The 16267-nt window shown below is 40.2% G+C and overlaps 1 protein-coding gene across 1 annotated transcript in view; it reads right to left on the bottom strand.

Annotated features, from left to right (window-relative positions):
- The window catches only part of TTLL5 (tubulin tyrosine ligase like 5), a 127244-nt gene that overhangs the window by 5598 nt on the left and 105379 nt on the right, over nucleotides 1–16267 (bottom strand). Inside the window, 3 exon segments of the mRNA XM_019615757.2 lie at nucleotides 1–36; nucleotides 8089–8174; nucleotides 15221–15441. Of these exon segments, the coding sequence (XP_019471302.1) occupies nucleotides 1–36; nucleotides 8089–8174; nucleotides 15221–15441 (343 nt within the window).

Genomic DNA, 16267 nt, shown 5'->3' with positions numbered 1-16267 from the left:
TGGTGTTCAATGCTAGTCCTTTTCTGCAAGCAGAAGCTGGAGGAAAAAACAAAACAAAACAAGCAAAAAAACCATCAGAAGGTAAAGCTTTTGAGTACTCAGAGTGGTCTGTTTTATTGAAATGCTGCTGCACTACCCTGCAAATCCCAGCTACCACCAGAAATCTGAATTCCTCCTAATCTGAATCTCCCTATCATACACCCTTTCTCTACAGAAAGAGATCACATAACAGTATGACAAGCCTAAATTAATAACCCTCTGTCTGAAAAAGTGCTCTTAGTGTTCCTTTCAAGCCTCAAAATACCCTCTTTGCACTTCCTTATGTAACTCACCTCTTCACATGCTCCTCCAGTATTTCTAAATCCTTCTTCCATATCAGAACACTTTTTTTCTGCACCTTTTACTTATTTGCTTGCATGGGAATCTACTCCCGCACTCCAAAAGATGCTGAGGACCTCCATGCAGAACAGTGGGGATGTGAAAAAGTTTATCTTTAAAAGAAACATGATGGGGATTGGAAAGATTTCCTTCTTCCCACTACTAAAGAGAGGGATTTTAATTCTGTGTACTGCTACATTTTCCTATTTAAGCATGTTATGGGAAAAAGTCAATGTCATTGTCGCTTCTTCTACATAAAAATCCTTGGACATTCCTTTAAAAAAGAAAATTCCAAAACACTTAGAAATGTACCACATTTATTTTGGACAGTTTGCATTTTACAGCTAATCTAGTTGGTAAAGCTTGTCTGCTGTATTTAGCACGTCAGCTTGCTCCTAAATGTGAGCGACACTTGTTGAGAGCTGAGTTTATTAAAAACATTTCTTTATTTTAAAAAATACACTCTCCTTGAAAGCCTAGCATAGAGCCAAGCATCACACAGCACAGAGGATCTGGAAAGATGTTTAGAAAGCAGCATTGCCAGCTCTGTCACTGCACAGAAAGTTTGGAACCTGAATTAGGAACAAAACTGTCAACCATGTGTATTAAGATAGGATACCAGTCCAGAAAACTGACCCTTGACAATATCCTGATTTTAGAAAACAAAGGCATATGGAAGAGACAGCCAACTTCAGCCTCATCTTCCCATCTTCAAGAGGCATTTGAGCCTTCTTTGTCTTATAGAAACGGACTATACAGCTTATCTTTTCTCACAAATGGAATTAGAAACACCTAATGAAAGTTCCCCTTGCGTGGCTACCTTGAGGACTCAATACGGGGAGAGATGTTTACATACTTAAATACAAATATGTGCATTCTTACCAAAAGCGTAGCTTAGCTCATGACCATTGCCACAATTCAGTTATTTCATAAATATTAACGTATATAACTTGATAAAGTTTTAATATTTCCAAGCTACTTGCGAGCACTCTGCATCCTTTTAAGCTCTGGTTGAGTAGGGGCAACAGAAAAACCTCAGATAATTACTGACAGCAGCCAACATGAAGCGTTGATTCTCTGTGGTGAGCACCAACTTCAAAGTGTTGAAACATGAAGTATCTGCCTATGTGTCTGTCCACATGTTTACATGTCATCCACAACTACACCTCAAAAAACTTTCATATTTAGAACAGTTAAACAGAGGCAAAAAGGTTTATCTCAATTTTATGAATATGCCTGAGTCATAGGAAATCACAGTTTTGTAAAAGTGATATTTGCATGCTGCAATGCAGTGCTGTATAGATTTTCCCAGCACAGATGTACACAGTTTTAGTTAGACACCAGCACATAATCTACTCTGCTTCCAAGTTGCAGGAATGAGATAGAGCAGAGTACCAAGCTGGTTGACAGTACTAGGTCAGGGACCCGTGCTAACATTTTTTTTAGCACTGGTTTGTTCTATTTCATCATACCCATAACTTCTCACTTCTGCCACAGACTTACATGTCCAAATTTCCTGAATCTTCCTGAGCTGAAAACAGGAGCTTACATTCTCCCTGAAAAACCCTAATAACTCTAGAAATTCAGATCTTTTATCCCAAAGCAGTGGGAATTTATAATCCAAGTGTGATGCCCAGCATTCTCTTGATACTATACAGTACAACTAAGAAAGGCAATAAATAGATAGGTTTTATTTATATCCTTGGGTGATTGACACTAGCAAGCTAGGACAGCTGGCAACTGAAGGCCAACCTTCCCTCCCCCATCTTTTGGGCACAATTTCAAGTTGGCTTGCTGGAATGGGCAGATGAAGGAAAGCAGCCGTTCCCAGGCATAAAGTACTTGGGGGGGATGACTCAAACAGGATGCGCACACTGTATACAACTGAGCAAAGTCTCTCTACAGTAAAAGAGCAGCGAGCAGTCAATAACAAATGGAGACATGGTGGAAGCCAATCTGAGGGTCTCTCCTCCTCATATTACTTAGAAGACACTGGGTGGACTCCTCCCCCTGACTGCTGATGCCCTTCTGTACTTGACAGCTTTCATTCTGCTTTCTCTTATTCAGTTTCCTACTCTCTGGTTTGTTGTGGCTTTCTCTTCTCTGGCTCTTCCACACATTTTATTTCATAACTTCAGACGCTCCTTTTATCCTACTCACACACATTTTGGCTTCTATTTTTAGCCTCAATGAAGTAACGCCAGATTAAAACAAAATCCAATTTGGATGGGCAAAGTCGTCTTCTCTATAGGTAGCTTAACGCCAAAGGGCCAGATGTGAGACACTGGTAGCCAAGACATTATATAACCTCCCCATAGTCTTTGCACACCTGATCTTGAATGACATTTCCAACACAGCAAGGAAATGCAGGCAGTTTGCCACCACCTAACTACTGAGAACAAGCAAAGCTCAGCCTCCAGTCAGGCAAAAATGCCAGCTGCCTGAAGTTATTACTTATCCTGCTTAGGAGCTTTCTTTGAGTCTGTCAGAAGTGAAGGCTCCTGAAATTCCAGATGAGTTCTAGTTCTCAAACAGGGAAGCCAATTTCTAGAGGCTGTTCTTCACTGAACTTCTGTTTTCCCAATGTACCTGAAACTTGGAACATCCTTTCCATGAGGATGTGGCATGAGACCAGTAGCAACAGGAAAAAGGCTTTCTTAAAAGGCTTTCTTTCATAAAAGAAAGGCAAAAAGTTGACTGAAGGTGTAACAGGCAGGCTGCTGTCACAAATTAAACAATAAATGTAATTTCTGATCATTAAAAGTGAACATGGATTCTCAGCTCTAATTGAGAAGCAATAGCTGAGCTGGCCATTACCCCATTAACATCATCAGAGAAGGACTGAGAACACTGCTTCTGGCAGAGCTTTATGCTCTGCTGAGATTAATGAGACTTCCACAGTTTTCTGATATCCGGATAAGCTCAAACACAGGCACACCCTGTTCATAATTTGTGGTGCATCTATATGTGTTTATTGCTGGTCATAAGGTAATGGCTCCTTGTTTCTACGAAGAGTACCAAAAACAGCTTAAGAAGGCCTTTCTCTATTTCTCTCCTCTTCCTTCTGCTCCATCTGGTAATACAGGCTTATCTGTTATTATCTGTCATGGGATAGCTTCAATAAGTATGCTAGAAAAGAAAAAAGATTTTTTTTCTCCTTTTATCCCATCTACCTTCGTTATAGAATCATGGATGTCAGCAAGGGAGAGAAAGGTGATTCAGGATGTTGCTGTGGTGCATGGAGTAACAATGGCTTTAGAAAGATAATGCTAAGATCAAATGTGAAACCAAATATCGTCCATCGTAACTGATTCTTTGCCCTCCCAAAAAGGGAAACACAATAGTAGGATTCACCTCATCTTCCATCTTAAGCTCAATTGGTTCCCAAAATACGATACAACAAAATGGCTGTTTCTCCATAACCCTTTCTCTGCATAGAGATGGTACTACAGATTGGATAGAGAGATGCTACTGCTGTTGCCAAAGGCTGTTCACAAGGCGAAAAGTTTGATGCAAGGTACAGAGTATCAGACCGCTCATCCCTTTCAGTAATCCACCGAGAGCTTCTCAGCCAGGCAGGTAGTTCTGGAAGGATTTTCATGGAAGAGATTGTTGTTACTTTCTCCTTGGATTAAGATAAGTTATGAGGTGACACCATAAGTTGCTCTTTTGTGTCATAAGACATAGTCTGCCTGAGAGCCAAAGATGTCCAAGGTAGAGGTTACTCAAGGTGCCCATTTTAAGGTCATCTTTCCAACTCAAAACCACTTGGTGCAGTCAGTCACAGCAACAAGAGAGAACCAGGAAGCTGGCAAATGAAGGCTGGAATTAACAGGATTAGTGAAAGGGAGGAGGCGTACCAGCAATGCACTGTGCAGAAATCTGAGTGACTTCTTCTCCCAGCTGTTCTTGACAAAGGATTTGGATAGTGTGGTGAGACCAGCTGAAATTGTAGCCAAGGTTCCTTTTGGGAATGTGGTATCAACATAAAAATAAATACATTGGTGCTCAATAAGCTACTGCCTCCCTATGCTGCAGAAGAGCCTGGCAGAAGCTGAGGAAGCCTGGACAAGGCTGGGCAGCTGAGAATTCCATCCTACTGAAGCAAATAGCTGGGTGTCTGACACCAGCCATGCACAGTGGCAATAGTACTTGTTGCATCCCATCCCATCACTACATACTACATGACATACTACATGTCATGAGTAAGTGCCTGTTGTGTTTTACTGACTTTCTTCTTCTTTTGCTGGTGCAAAGCAATTTTTGAATCTTGTACATCTTGCATGGCTGCTAAAATAATCTCTTCTTTCTACAAGCTTATATAAAAGTCTGCATTTCAAGAATTATGATAATTCAGGCAGCGGGTAGCCAGCAGTCATCACAGCTCAGACATCAACTCCAACATCAACTCCAATTTCTTGTCTCCAATGAAAAGATGTACATGAATTTCTCATGAAGGCCCACACATTAATATAAGGTATTAAAAAAGCTTCAGAAATACACATTATACTTGTATGTTTCCTATAAAATATAAAATCTTGGAACTGTGGTAGATATAAAGAAGAGTAAGTGAAAAAGTATTTCTTACTATCACTGTTGCAAGCTATTGCATTCATTACTCTACAGCTAACCACACTGCTTACACACTCATCTTAGTTGGATGGTGTTCAAATACTGGTCTCCTCTTTAGCATGGAGAAGGAGATAACTAGAAAACTTAAGAACAGTGTGCCTTCCACCTAGATGAGGTCCAAAACAGCTTGTCAATCCCCATATTCTTCATCAGGATCCAATTCTAAGTTCTTACAGATGATGATGTAACTCTATTTCAAACAGCTGCATACCTTCAGAAGCTGGCATTTTTGTGGATATGGGAGCCAGGTTACAAAGTTAACAAACAAGTGTGAAGCATCCTGTAACTAAGCTCAAATACAGACCTAGAAATCACACTGAGTAAAATCAACTGCATACCACCTAGCTCAAGAAGTTTCCTTACTAGATTCAGATTAAGCAATTTTTCAGCAAAAAAAATCAAGTCAGAAGAATTCTGAATATTACTCATATGTAGTAATTCTTAACATTTCTTCTATTCCTTTAATAGAATAAACTCTCTCAAAACTTTCAGTAACTTAGGTAATAAACTGTTCAGACATTACAAATAACGCCAAATGATACATTGAAGGTTTCAATTTTTAGATTTTTCTGTCTGTATACTCATAAGAACCTCTGCCTTCTCTCTTGTTACTCCAGTGGAATACAGTTCAAAGGGAACTTCAGTCTCTTCGTAACATTAGAGTGAGGCCATGAGGATATAATAGTGGCTTGTTTCAGAGTCCTAAGCTGCTTTGCAGAACTGCTGACTTTTACTCTTGTATCATCTCAAGAAATCTGAACTCAAGAGCTTGAGCCCACTGCACACTACCTACTATTCTCCTACAGTTGCAATACCAACCACCAGTGAACTGTTCTCTGTACAGTCCAATTAAAACATTCCACGTTGCCTGACTCACTGTTATTTTGAGCATCCTCTTCACTTTTGGTTAGATCATTTGTGACACCTTTATGCTTCCCTGCAAAGCCCCAGTATCTACTACTCCTTGGATAGGCTATCTGAGTAGACAAAGAGAATGGGCTAAGAGCCAGAGGGACAATAGCCAAAGTCAGATGAAGGTCCCAATAACCAGCAGGCAATGGTAGACCATGGTACTCAACTGACTTCCTCATTCTTCCAGGACATTTTCTTCGCAGAAGCAGTCTCATACAATGGTATGAAATGGTTGTGCCAACTCTGCAATTAATCGTCACACAGACTGTTATCCAGTTAAGGTCCATTTGAGCTTCTCAAACATTTTTAAACATATTTGCATGTGTATACACAGAGGTTCTACTTGATTCCTCTTATCTCCAGAACTGTTCACGGTCTCCTATCTTTAAAATCTTGCAGCTTATTTTGTAATCTGCTTTATGAGTCGTGTCTTCAACTCTTCTAGTTGGTATCCATGATATTAAATACATGTGAAACAGGAACCCAAAAATAAGCTGTTGATGAGGGAAATCAGGGCCTTAGTGTAAGCAATCAATGAAGAGTGAAGAAGAAAAACAGCTGTTCCTGCAGGAAGGACCAGAGTAGTCTCTGAGACACACAGACTGGGCACAGCAGCTTCTGACGCATACCAGTAGCTTGGTGCAAAGCTGAAGAAAATATCATTCCTCTTGTTTCCAAGAACAAACATATTGCTCCACTTTGTTCAATCACTGCAAAATTTAGCACTATTCTGTGAGCTATATACCTCTTCTAGGGACAAGGAAGCTTTGAGTGACTTGCTCATCAGATCCTAGCTCTGATAGCTTACCACTAAAATTACAGGGTGGCAACCACAAGGGTTCTCTTAAAGTTTTTAAAAAGGGCAGAATTCAGCATATAAACACCTTCATATAAGTCCACTCAGTCATACCTTGAAAACTACATTTTTACATTTGCTTGTAAATATATGTATAGCATGCAAAAAACTCAAACTATACAGTAAATGAGAACTTTTGTCTCAATTATGTATATGCTACAGTGTTGACAAAATTTTATTCATTTTGATAATCTCATTATATTCCATTTCTAAGCTGTCACGTTCCAGTGTGGTGTAGGCTCTTTGTTATTGACAACAGCTGTTCACACTATAAAATCTCTGGTAGGGTAGCTGAAGTTTCAGGCAGGTGGTAAAGTGTAGGAGGCAGTTTGGAATCGTACAAATAAGTGCATTAGCTGAATGTTTGTGCTGGAGGATTAGCCATAAAATCAATGACATTAATATTGGACACGTCACCTTTAAGTTTCAGAGCCAGATATCCAAGAGATGGATTGGGCAGTTCACCTCTCTGCTAACTTCTATTTCAGCCCATGAAAACATAGACAAGACTGCTTCAGTGATACTCAAGTCACATTTTCAAGGTTTTCAAAGTGAAAGCTGAGGTCAGAAACATAATTCTTTCAAAGCACTCTAGATCATAATTTATCTATATATGCCATTACAGCATCATCACAAATTACTGCAGGCCACGGGTAATATGGGTTCATCAAGACTACGCTCTACTGCAAACATGACTGCATCAATAAAAAATTCATTGGGTCCTCATTTTCTGAGATCCTCAATTTGTATTAGCAGAGAAACTTCTTTAAATGAATTAATCCCTAGGGAAGGATGAAGATTTGATTTTATAGGTCTCAGTGATCTTTCTTTGGGAGGTTTCACCTCTACTGACTGACTTCACTATGCAGCTGATTCACAAATCTCAGTGACATCTTTCTGAACTAAGGCAATCTTCTGCAAGACAGAAGAAAAATGTAAAGAATGTCCTGGCCTTTTATTACAGTCCAAGCTTGAACAACAGAGCATCTTTGAGCCAAAGCCTAAAGCAGAGAGGCCATTTTAGCCAAGTTTTTTTCCCAGCCACATTTTTAAGCATCTTCCTCTTCCAATTCTATGAAACCGAGTCTTTGCTCCCTTTTGTTTAGTCTTTTCAGTCCCAGGAGGAATAAATTCTCTATGCAGCTGAAGCCAAGCTGTTACCTAGGAACCACTATGTGCAGAGTAGACAGCTGTGTTTCTTCCTTTTGCTAAGGTTTTTTAGTTTTGCTTGTTTTTTTAACTGGCAGTTCTTGAGAAAGATGAAAGCATCCCAGCATGGCTACACCCCTTTCCTGGTCTTCAGCACTCACCTGTGGAATTTGACCCCGGTTCACAGGATGCAGCACTGCGAAGGCTGTTCTGGAATCCGTTAAGCTGCCTTTCAACGGAGGTCACCCTAACAAGTAAAAACATCAATTAGAAAAAGATGAGAAGGGATATACCAAGAAAGCATAAAGGTTTTGAACAACAATAATAAAGTTTTTATGAGACTGTGGCTATGAAGCTGTGCCTGAACATGGTATGAAACAGGCAGTGATGGCAACAGCTCCAAAAAGGCAGGGGATGACAGATGAGTGCTCAAGCCACCAACAAGACTTCAATGCACCTAAAACATTTAATTGTCCCACACGCCTTGGACGCTGATTTCGAAGGATAAAGAAGATGGATAGTAAATGATACAGAAAGCACAACTCAACCATTAACTGTGGTATCCTTACTCCAGTGATTTGAAGCAAAATGATCAGGCAACGTTAAAACAGAAATGCACATGAGTAGGGGGCTTGGCAAAAACAAGCTTCATTCAAAATCTGAGTCCTTGCATCTAGTCTTAGTAGAAACAACTCATTTGGGCAAGATTTCTCACTTCTGTTGGAAACTGAGACCTGAAGGATGCATTTAGTCTCCAGTAGTAAACAGCCAGTCCTCAAGCAGATATTCATGCAAATCCTCCTGCATTCAGCTCAGCACCTGAGTTACAGTAAAACAATACTCTATGGAGAACAACTGCACTTCCTTTAATTATTATAAATACTCATTACCAAAATGAGATCAAGCTCTCCTACATAAAAAAGAAATCTACTCATAAAAGTAGTACAAATTGTACAGCTGCAATGGTCTACTCTATTTTTAAAAATTAATCTATCTATTCTTGGTTTGTCCTCTCTTCTCTTACACCTCTTTCTTTTCTTCCTCCCTGCCCAACTCTGTTCTGATCGCTACAGACTTCTGTATGTACACTCCTGTTTCTCTGCCACAGAGCTTCTCCTTCACTCATTCATACCTGCCATGAAATAGGGTTACTCTGAACTCTTCCCCTGAAGAACGCTGTGAGCTCCAATCCTCACGTGATGCCCTGATTACTAACAGATTCAGGCACACATGTGCATTTACTGCAGTTTTTTTCTGAAATGTTTTGCCTTCAAATTTCAAAGGCAGCAAGTTGCCAGTAATCTGGGTGCTTCTGGCAACTAAATGGCCAGAGAAGGCCTCCTATATTTTATCTCAGCTGCATTTTAGTAAAGTAAATTGGAATCTATATGGGAAAGGAAGAGGAAGCAGATACAATGTGCAAAGCACAGCCCCTTACTTCAATCAGCTGTAATTTGAAATGCTGTTGTCAAATGAGGTGCCTGTTTCTATGCTTATTGTCTCTTTGAGAGAATTTTGGATCTGTACTTCTCTTTTGTGGTGTTTATTTTTTCAGCTGACAGTGCACAGTCCATCCAGGGGCAGAGAACCCAGGTAGATCTTTGTGCTTTTTATATAAACATTGCATACTCACAATTAGCTTGTCCACTTCATTAATGCAGCACAATTGACAGCCAAATCTTGCTAATCTGTCTTTAGGTAGAATACAAGACTAGCAGTTGAAAATGTCATCAAGGATGTCAGCAAGTACAACAACAAAAAATGACAAGGAAGTTGCACTTCTACCTTTAAGTCTGCTTTACTTTTACTGTTTCCCACTACAGACTTGCCTGTCTGCAAAAAACATCTTGTTTTTTGCAGTTTCAGCTGCCATCTCCGTGCAGCCCATTCTCAGATCTTCCTGTGGTAGATCTCTCATTGTGCTAAGCTCACCTCTCAAGGTCTCTCTACTGTCCTGATAGAAATTCTAGTCCTGGAACATATTCACGACTTAAACTGAGTAAATCCTCTTCCATTTTCTTCCCCCTTCAGTTGGTTGAAATCCCATTACTTTTCTCATTTTCCTGCTTCTAGCATCTGTATCATTTTTGCTTCCATTTCTCCAGTGCAATCTTTTGTAAAGTCCTCCATTTATTCTTCTTTAAAACTAACTAACAAACCCAGCCTTTTCCCCGCTGTCCCATTCACTTAAATATCAAACATCGGCCTTTTTTCTTGCTGATACAACTAAGCCCTCCTTCAAATTGCTACTGACTTTCTTCATTCAGGTTCTAAGCCACCTCTAAGCTACCCAGCCTTGGATTGCAAATTTGGAGAATGCTCTTGTACCACAGATGCAAAGAAATATTTTCTTGACTGAATTTTGAACACCTTTGTTGTAACAACCTATTCCTGGAATATCATGAACGTATCTAATGGTCCAGTGGGGACACTAACAAATTTGCATCACATAAAGCCTAGGTTTGACAAGAGGACAGCAACAGATGTGAAGAGCCAGAGCCAGGGAGCTTGTTCCTCTGTTGCTTTTGGCCAAGGTATCTCCACATGTGTATGTGTGTGTATGATCTGAGGCTAGCCAAGGGCTAAGAGCTGCAGGTCCAGTGAGCCCAGCTGTATCAGGGTGTTAAATCAAGGCATGTCTCTCAGATGCACTGCTTTTGCTGCCAGAAATGTCTAAGGGTCAGGCAGACTGATTAACCCACATGCTCAGGAGCTAAAACAACAAGCATGCCTCAGTACACCGATAGCAAAAAAAGTGGTCTCAGCAACAGATGCATGTTTGGTCTCCTGTTGCCTCTCCTCTTTTTTTGGTGAGCATTCAGCTTGCATGTGTGACATAACCAGCTCACTTGAGACACTTCATCCCTGTATGTGAATAAGCACACATGGGACAGGATACAAACCAGAAATACAGCATTTTACAGTGCTTGCTCTATGGCCATTCTTTTGGCACATTTGCCCAGCTTGGCCAGCCTGGCCTAGAACAGCTGGCTGCTGCTGTGTTCAACATTAGTCAGGACTCCACCCAGTTGCAGAGTGGATTTCCTGAACCCTGGAGAAATTCATCACCTCTACCCTATTTCTGTGTTAGTTACAATTTTGCAGAACTTTGCATCTTCTACTGCTGGCATTGTTCAAAGCAAATAAATAGCCAAGAGAAGAACAAGGCAAGATCATGTGCTGTGGTGTAGGAAATATTTGTTCTTCCTGAGTAGAGTTGTTGGGAATGATATTTACAGAGAAGTTCAGTACAAGAGATTAGGCCATGTTGATCAACCCCCCCACTAGTTGTTGTGTTTCAGTCTATCACTGGTAAAGTCAGTGATCTTGAGCTTGCTCTCTCCCTGATAAAATCTTGAACTGCATGCTCCTTTTATCTATCTGGTATTTCCTCTCTTTATGTACAGCAGTCTAACATTGGCAGCTGTATTTTTCTGAAGATCTTTCATTTAACTAATAGTTGTGTTCACAGGCTGTCCAAGCCTTGCCCTACTTTAACATCAAAGAATCATTAAAGCTGGAGAAGACTTCTAAGATCATCAAGTCCAACTGTCAATCTTGATGTTGTCACTGAGAGCAGCTCTCTGAAAAATTATCACAGGAATGATAGTTTAGTAATCTATATTTATTTTAACTTAGTTGTTCCTAAAAGCAGAAAGATTTTCTGTCTACTATCTGTACCAATTCACTCTGGGTCCTCACAGTTGTGCTAATATATTTTCTTGCTTTGAATGCCGTCATCTGTAATGTAAAAGTTCTATTCAGCAAATGCTGCTTCCAGGGACATCTGCTTCATCCCATGGCTTACAAATACTATTTATGTGCCTTCTGTTTCAAATTTTTACACTCAGTTAGCAGCAGGTTTCTTCATGGTTCAAAGGCAGCCAACAGTGGCAATACAAGCAGTGGAAAGGACCCAATCTGACTTTTGGAAAGAAAGAAGGGTTTGTTGTATCAGCTATTCAAAAGCTATCTTTCTACTTGTAATCTGAGTACAATTAATCAAAACTATGGAGCCTCAGGAGATCATTTCATGAGCCTGTGTTTCTAAGTGGAGCTACATGTTAAACCATTTCTCCCAGTCACCATAGTCTTTTTCCACATCTTTAATGTGGGCCCCAGTTTTCCAGTCCATTAGCTTAAACAAGGAGTCTGCTTTGGACACAGACCATCTTAAAGTCAACCCACCATCTTTTACAAGTTGAGAGACTGAAAAAACAAGAGAGACCAGAACTTGAAAACACAAGACTGAATTTTGTCTGGCTGTTTCATTACTCTTTTCCTTTATGTTTTAAGCACAGAAGCATCCAACTTACTAGACTGTATCTGAATTAACCGGTAATGTTCACCTTCAGCACCTCACTCTATTTGTAGAAGTATTTTCAACTACTTATTCTTTTCCTCTTCTTCTGGAAGCCATGTGTGCTGGCTAGGATAGAAATGATAACGCGTGCAAAAGGATAGAGAGGTCAAAGAGACAAAGTTGATTCTAGTTTGTCTTCACAGTTCAGGCTCTGGAGGAATTCTACAAAGACCTTGAAAAAGGTCTTTATTAAGATGTTAAACAAAAGCCAGGTGGTGCAAGAACAGACAGAGAAATAAAGGCCTGACCTATTGAAAACTATGAAAAAAAGAAATGAGACACAAGTGCTTAAACAATAGTATGGGACTAGTTTCGGTGAATCTTGTGGAAATAATACATAGCAACGAGGAGAGGTCTGTAAGGAAGGTCAGGAAAGCAGCCAACAAGAATTAGGGGTGAAAGTGAGCAGTAAATCAAAGATGACCTGACAGAGAAACGAAGCCAAGAAGCCAAAATTAGATTAGCTGTTACAGAGAGGGACATCTGCCACCTCATAACCTAAGGATACAGTAGCCTCACACTGGAAAAGTACAATCCTGTATGCCACAATGCAAGAACTCTGACGAACTGAAGAAAATATAGTAAATTCAAGACAATTAAGGATTTGGCAGGTGGAACTACTATCTGAGGTTAACAAAACCTCAGTAAGTCTAAACAATATTAGGAAACTCTAAGAAGTAGAAGGATTTTCAAAAGATGGAAAGTATTTGCAAGGGAAAGTGTTGAGGGTGGTTCAGGATAGAGGAATGAGGTACAAGAAGATGAAATAAAGTAAGAATTCAGATTGCACATCAGGATAAACTTTCTAATAATACAGTTATTTAGATTAATACAAAGTCTTCTATAACACCGTGTGGGATTTCTTCCACTAGATTTACTTGAAAGCAGTCTACACAGTGTCTGAGAATACTCTGCATATAATAACCAGGGACCGTAAAGGACAGGCTAGAGAATGCAAGACATACCTCTTATCTCTAATCTAAATTCGTTTGAGGCTGAGGCTTGTCTCCATCCACTCTTCAATGCACCTCTGGTCTACTCTTGACAACACGTTGAGTTAGACTGAGACATAGCAGCTTTTAAATTATTAGTTCTCAGCACACTGGAAATATAGCTAGGCATTGGTGTTTTCCATGTAAGTGAAAAAATGTTACTTCAAGGTCCCATGAATGACAAGAATGGGTTCTGAGCTTCGTACTGGAGTCTCAAAGGCAACTTGGAAAGTATTTCCGGAGTGGCTCCTTGCAGCCTTCAATACTTGGATTAGTTTGCTAAAATTCTGAAGGAATCTTTTGCTTTTTTTCCCCCTTCTGTGAATTTTTGGTGCTGAACTTTTTCCGGTTTTCCCACACTCCTGCCTGTCACAGAGCAGAAACCACAAAAATGCAGCAAAGTAAAGTCTGTCCAAGGAGCTGCAATTCCATCTCATAAGGATAAACATTTCTTCTGCCAAGAAGTGAGCACAGCACACCGGCATCTTCAAATACACATCTCTGCTGCCCGACAGAGAAACCCACTGACACAGCCTGTCACCTGTACTAACATGAGCTATCCAACATTAAAAAATTCAGATATCAAACTCAACAGCATATACCTGCCAGACCTGATGCCTGCATCTGCATTTGCTGAGTTGACAAAGTCTATTGATATCTTGTTTTCTTTTTAGATAGTTTTGGGGATTCACTTAATATGCTAGCTCTTAAGGTAGCACAAGTACAGGCAGGAAATACACAAGCTTCCCACACGCTGACAGTGCTCCAGCATCTTTATGAAGTGTCTTCTATCAGTAATCTTTTATTAAGCCTCTTCTCTTTAAACCAGGAAGCAAACAAAGAACCAGGAAACCTCACAGGAACCTGCTCTGAAAGCTTTACGACTCTTTTGGGTATAGAGTATAAGAGAGGAAGTTATGAATGCAATTTCTGCCCTTCAGGAATGAAACATGTCGGAGGAAAAATCTGCCAAAGGATGTAATTGACAGAACTGCATTAGACTAAGAGAAGATAAACAGAGAGAGCTAAAGGAGCTAATGAGAAATGTAAAGGATAAGAAGAATGGAAAACAGAAGCCTTGCTCACATTCTTTCCTGATACACAGAATACAACAAGAAATGGAAAGGAAGGAAACTTAAAATCAGTAAACAACACTTCATGGTAAGTGTGTTATTTTGTTTTTAAAGATAATACACAGCAAATTACTGTATCTTAGAATGGCAAGCACTGTAACTAGAAGCTTAGTAAAAGTTAAGGAAGGATGAGCATTTCTACAGATAACAAGGAAAACAATCATTACATTAGACATCAACATGTTAAATGAAATAAACAGTTCTGCCTAAAGGCATAAGTCAATCATCATACATTAAGCTTATGGGAAAACTTGGCTCAAGGCTCAATTAGCTTGTTAAGGATACTGGTGGTTGTTTTTTTTTTGGTAGCCTCTTCTGACCCGCCAGACTCTAACCCTCATCAAAGATTAAACAAGGTGCCTAAACACAGCTGACAAGTTATTTGCAACACCTGCATGGGACTGATGCATAAAACACAAAATCTACAGAAAACTTGTGCTTATCTGGGGCAGCAGTTGGAGGTTATGTAGACTAGCCCTACACAATTAAAATGGCACTAACAACTTGCATTTAGGTAACTGACTCCCAGCCTGGACAGGACTCTTCACTGATTCACTCTGGTAGTTCCTATGTCCTTATTTGTATGATGTTACAGTCCAGCTTACCTTGCCACTGTGAAACATGAGAATGCACAATAGTGCACATTTATACTTCAGTTCACACAGGTCAAGCTATTCTGAGATTTGTCTTGAACAGCCTGAAAGACCTATGTCTGAGTCACATGTAGACAGGTTCTTCTCCTATTCTCTTTCTTAGTGGAACCAGTGCCAACTTCCTGTTGTAGATGGAAAGAGATAAAACTTACTTGGAAATCCTCTGGGCTGCAGTTTTTCTGACCACTGCCTGTCTGTGGTTTGCTGGAGGCTTTGGAACCAGCTGAGAAGGCGTACACTGGGATGGCATCACTTTGTGCAAACTGGCTGCCTTCTGGATACTAGAAGTGGCACTTGATGTCTTGTGGGCACCAGAGCCAGGTGACATAGGTACATGGCTGGTGCTGGATTGTGAGTAGCTGGCAAAGAGAGCCTGGTAAAAGCAAAACAAAACAAAATCATAGCAATTGGTGATCCTCTCCCTGAATATAGCTGATAGCTGACAGATGAGAGGGACATTTTTGTAAGGGAGAATCTCTTCTCAGTGAAGGCAACCTCAAGGTTTCAGGAGCAGTTCCAAGCACAAAAGAACAGTTGTCAATGAAGTAGTTTTAAGAGCTGAACTGTAGCATCTAGGAAGGCAGAGAAGTTTATTACTACCACACAACAATTCTGTTCTGGAGGAAAAAAAAATCCAAGAGGTCTTCCCCAATCTTATCGTGCAATAGGCTCCTATAAACAAAGTTTTGATTGCTTTAACTGACTTTCTGCCTTTACCCCGGTAGGCTGTTCTTTGTCTGCGAGCTGAGATTAAGACAAAGTTCTAGGAAAAAAGGCTAGGAGGAAGATGTTAAAATACCAGTTCTTCAGTCCGACCCTGTAGGTGCTTCAAGTAACTGGAAAGCTCTAAGGTATAGTCTCTGAAAAAGGAGACTTGAGGTCAGCAAAAAAACGGAAATCCCCAGGAATACCAGGGAACTAAGAATATTTCTATTCCTAAAGCAAGTGGGAGAGTAAGTATGTTGAAGATTTGACACAGAGAACAAAAGAATCTGCATGCTGTGAGCAATACACTGGCATGGCAGGGAATGGGAAATGGCTCCCTGTGAGAGCTTGCAAACTACTCAGCTCTTTTTAGAAAGGAGTAACTTGCTGGGATTTCTGCCTTTACTTTCCTTGAAGTTTCTTAGTTTCCCAGGGCAAAGAGGCAATAGCATAGCCACACAGTTCAGCAGCTAGAGGTCAGTGATAGGAGATGA

The sequence above is a fragment of the Meleagris gallopavo genome, chromosome 5, assembly GCF_000146605.3.
Source record: "Meleagris gallopavo isolate NT-WF06-2002-E0010 breed Aviagen turkey brand Nicholas breeding stock chromosome 5, Turkey_5.1, whole genome shotgun sequence".
Classification (NCBI taxonomy): Eukaryota; Metazoa; Chordata; class Aves; order Galliformes; family Phasianidae; genus Meleagris; species Meleagris gallopavo.
Note: the sequence above shows the minus strand (reverse complement) of the source record. Positions and strands in the feature narration are given on the sequence as shown.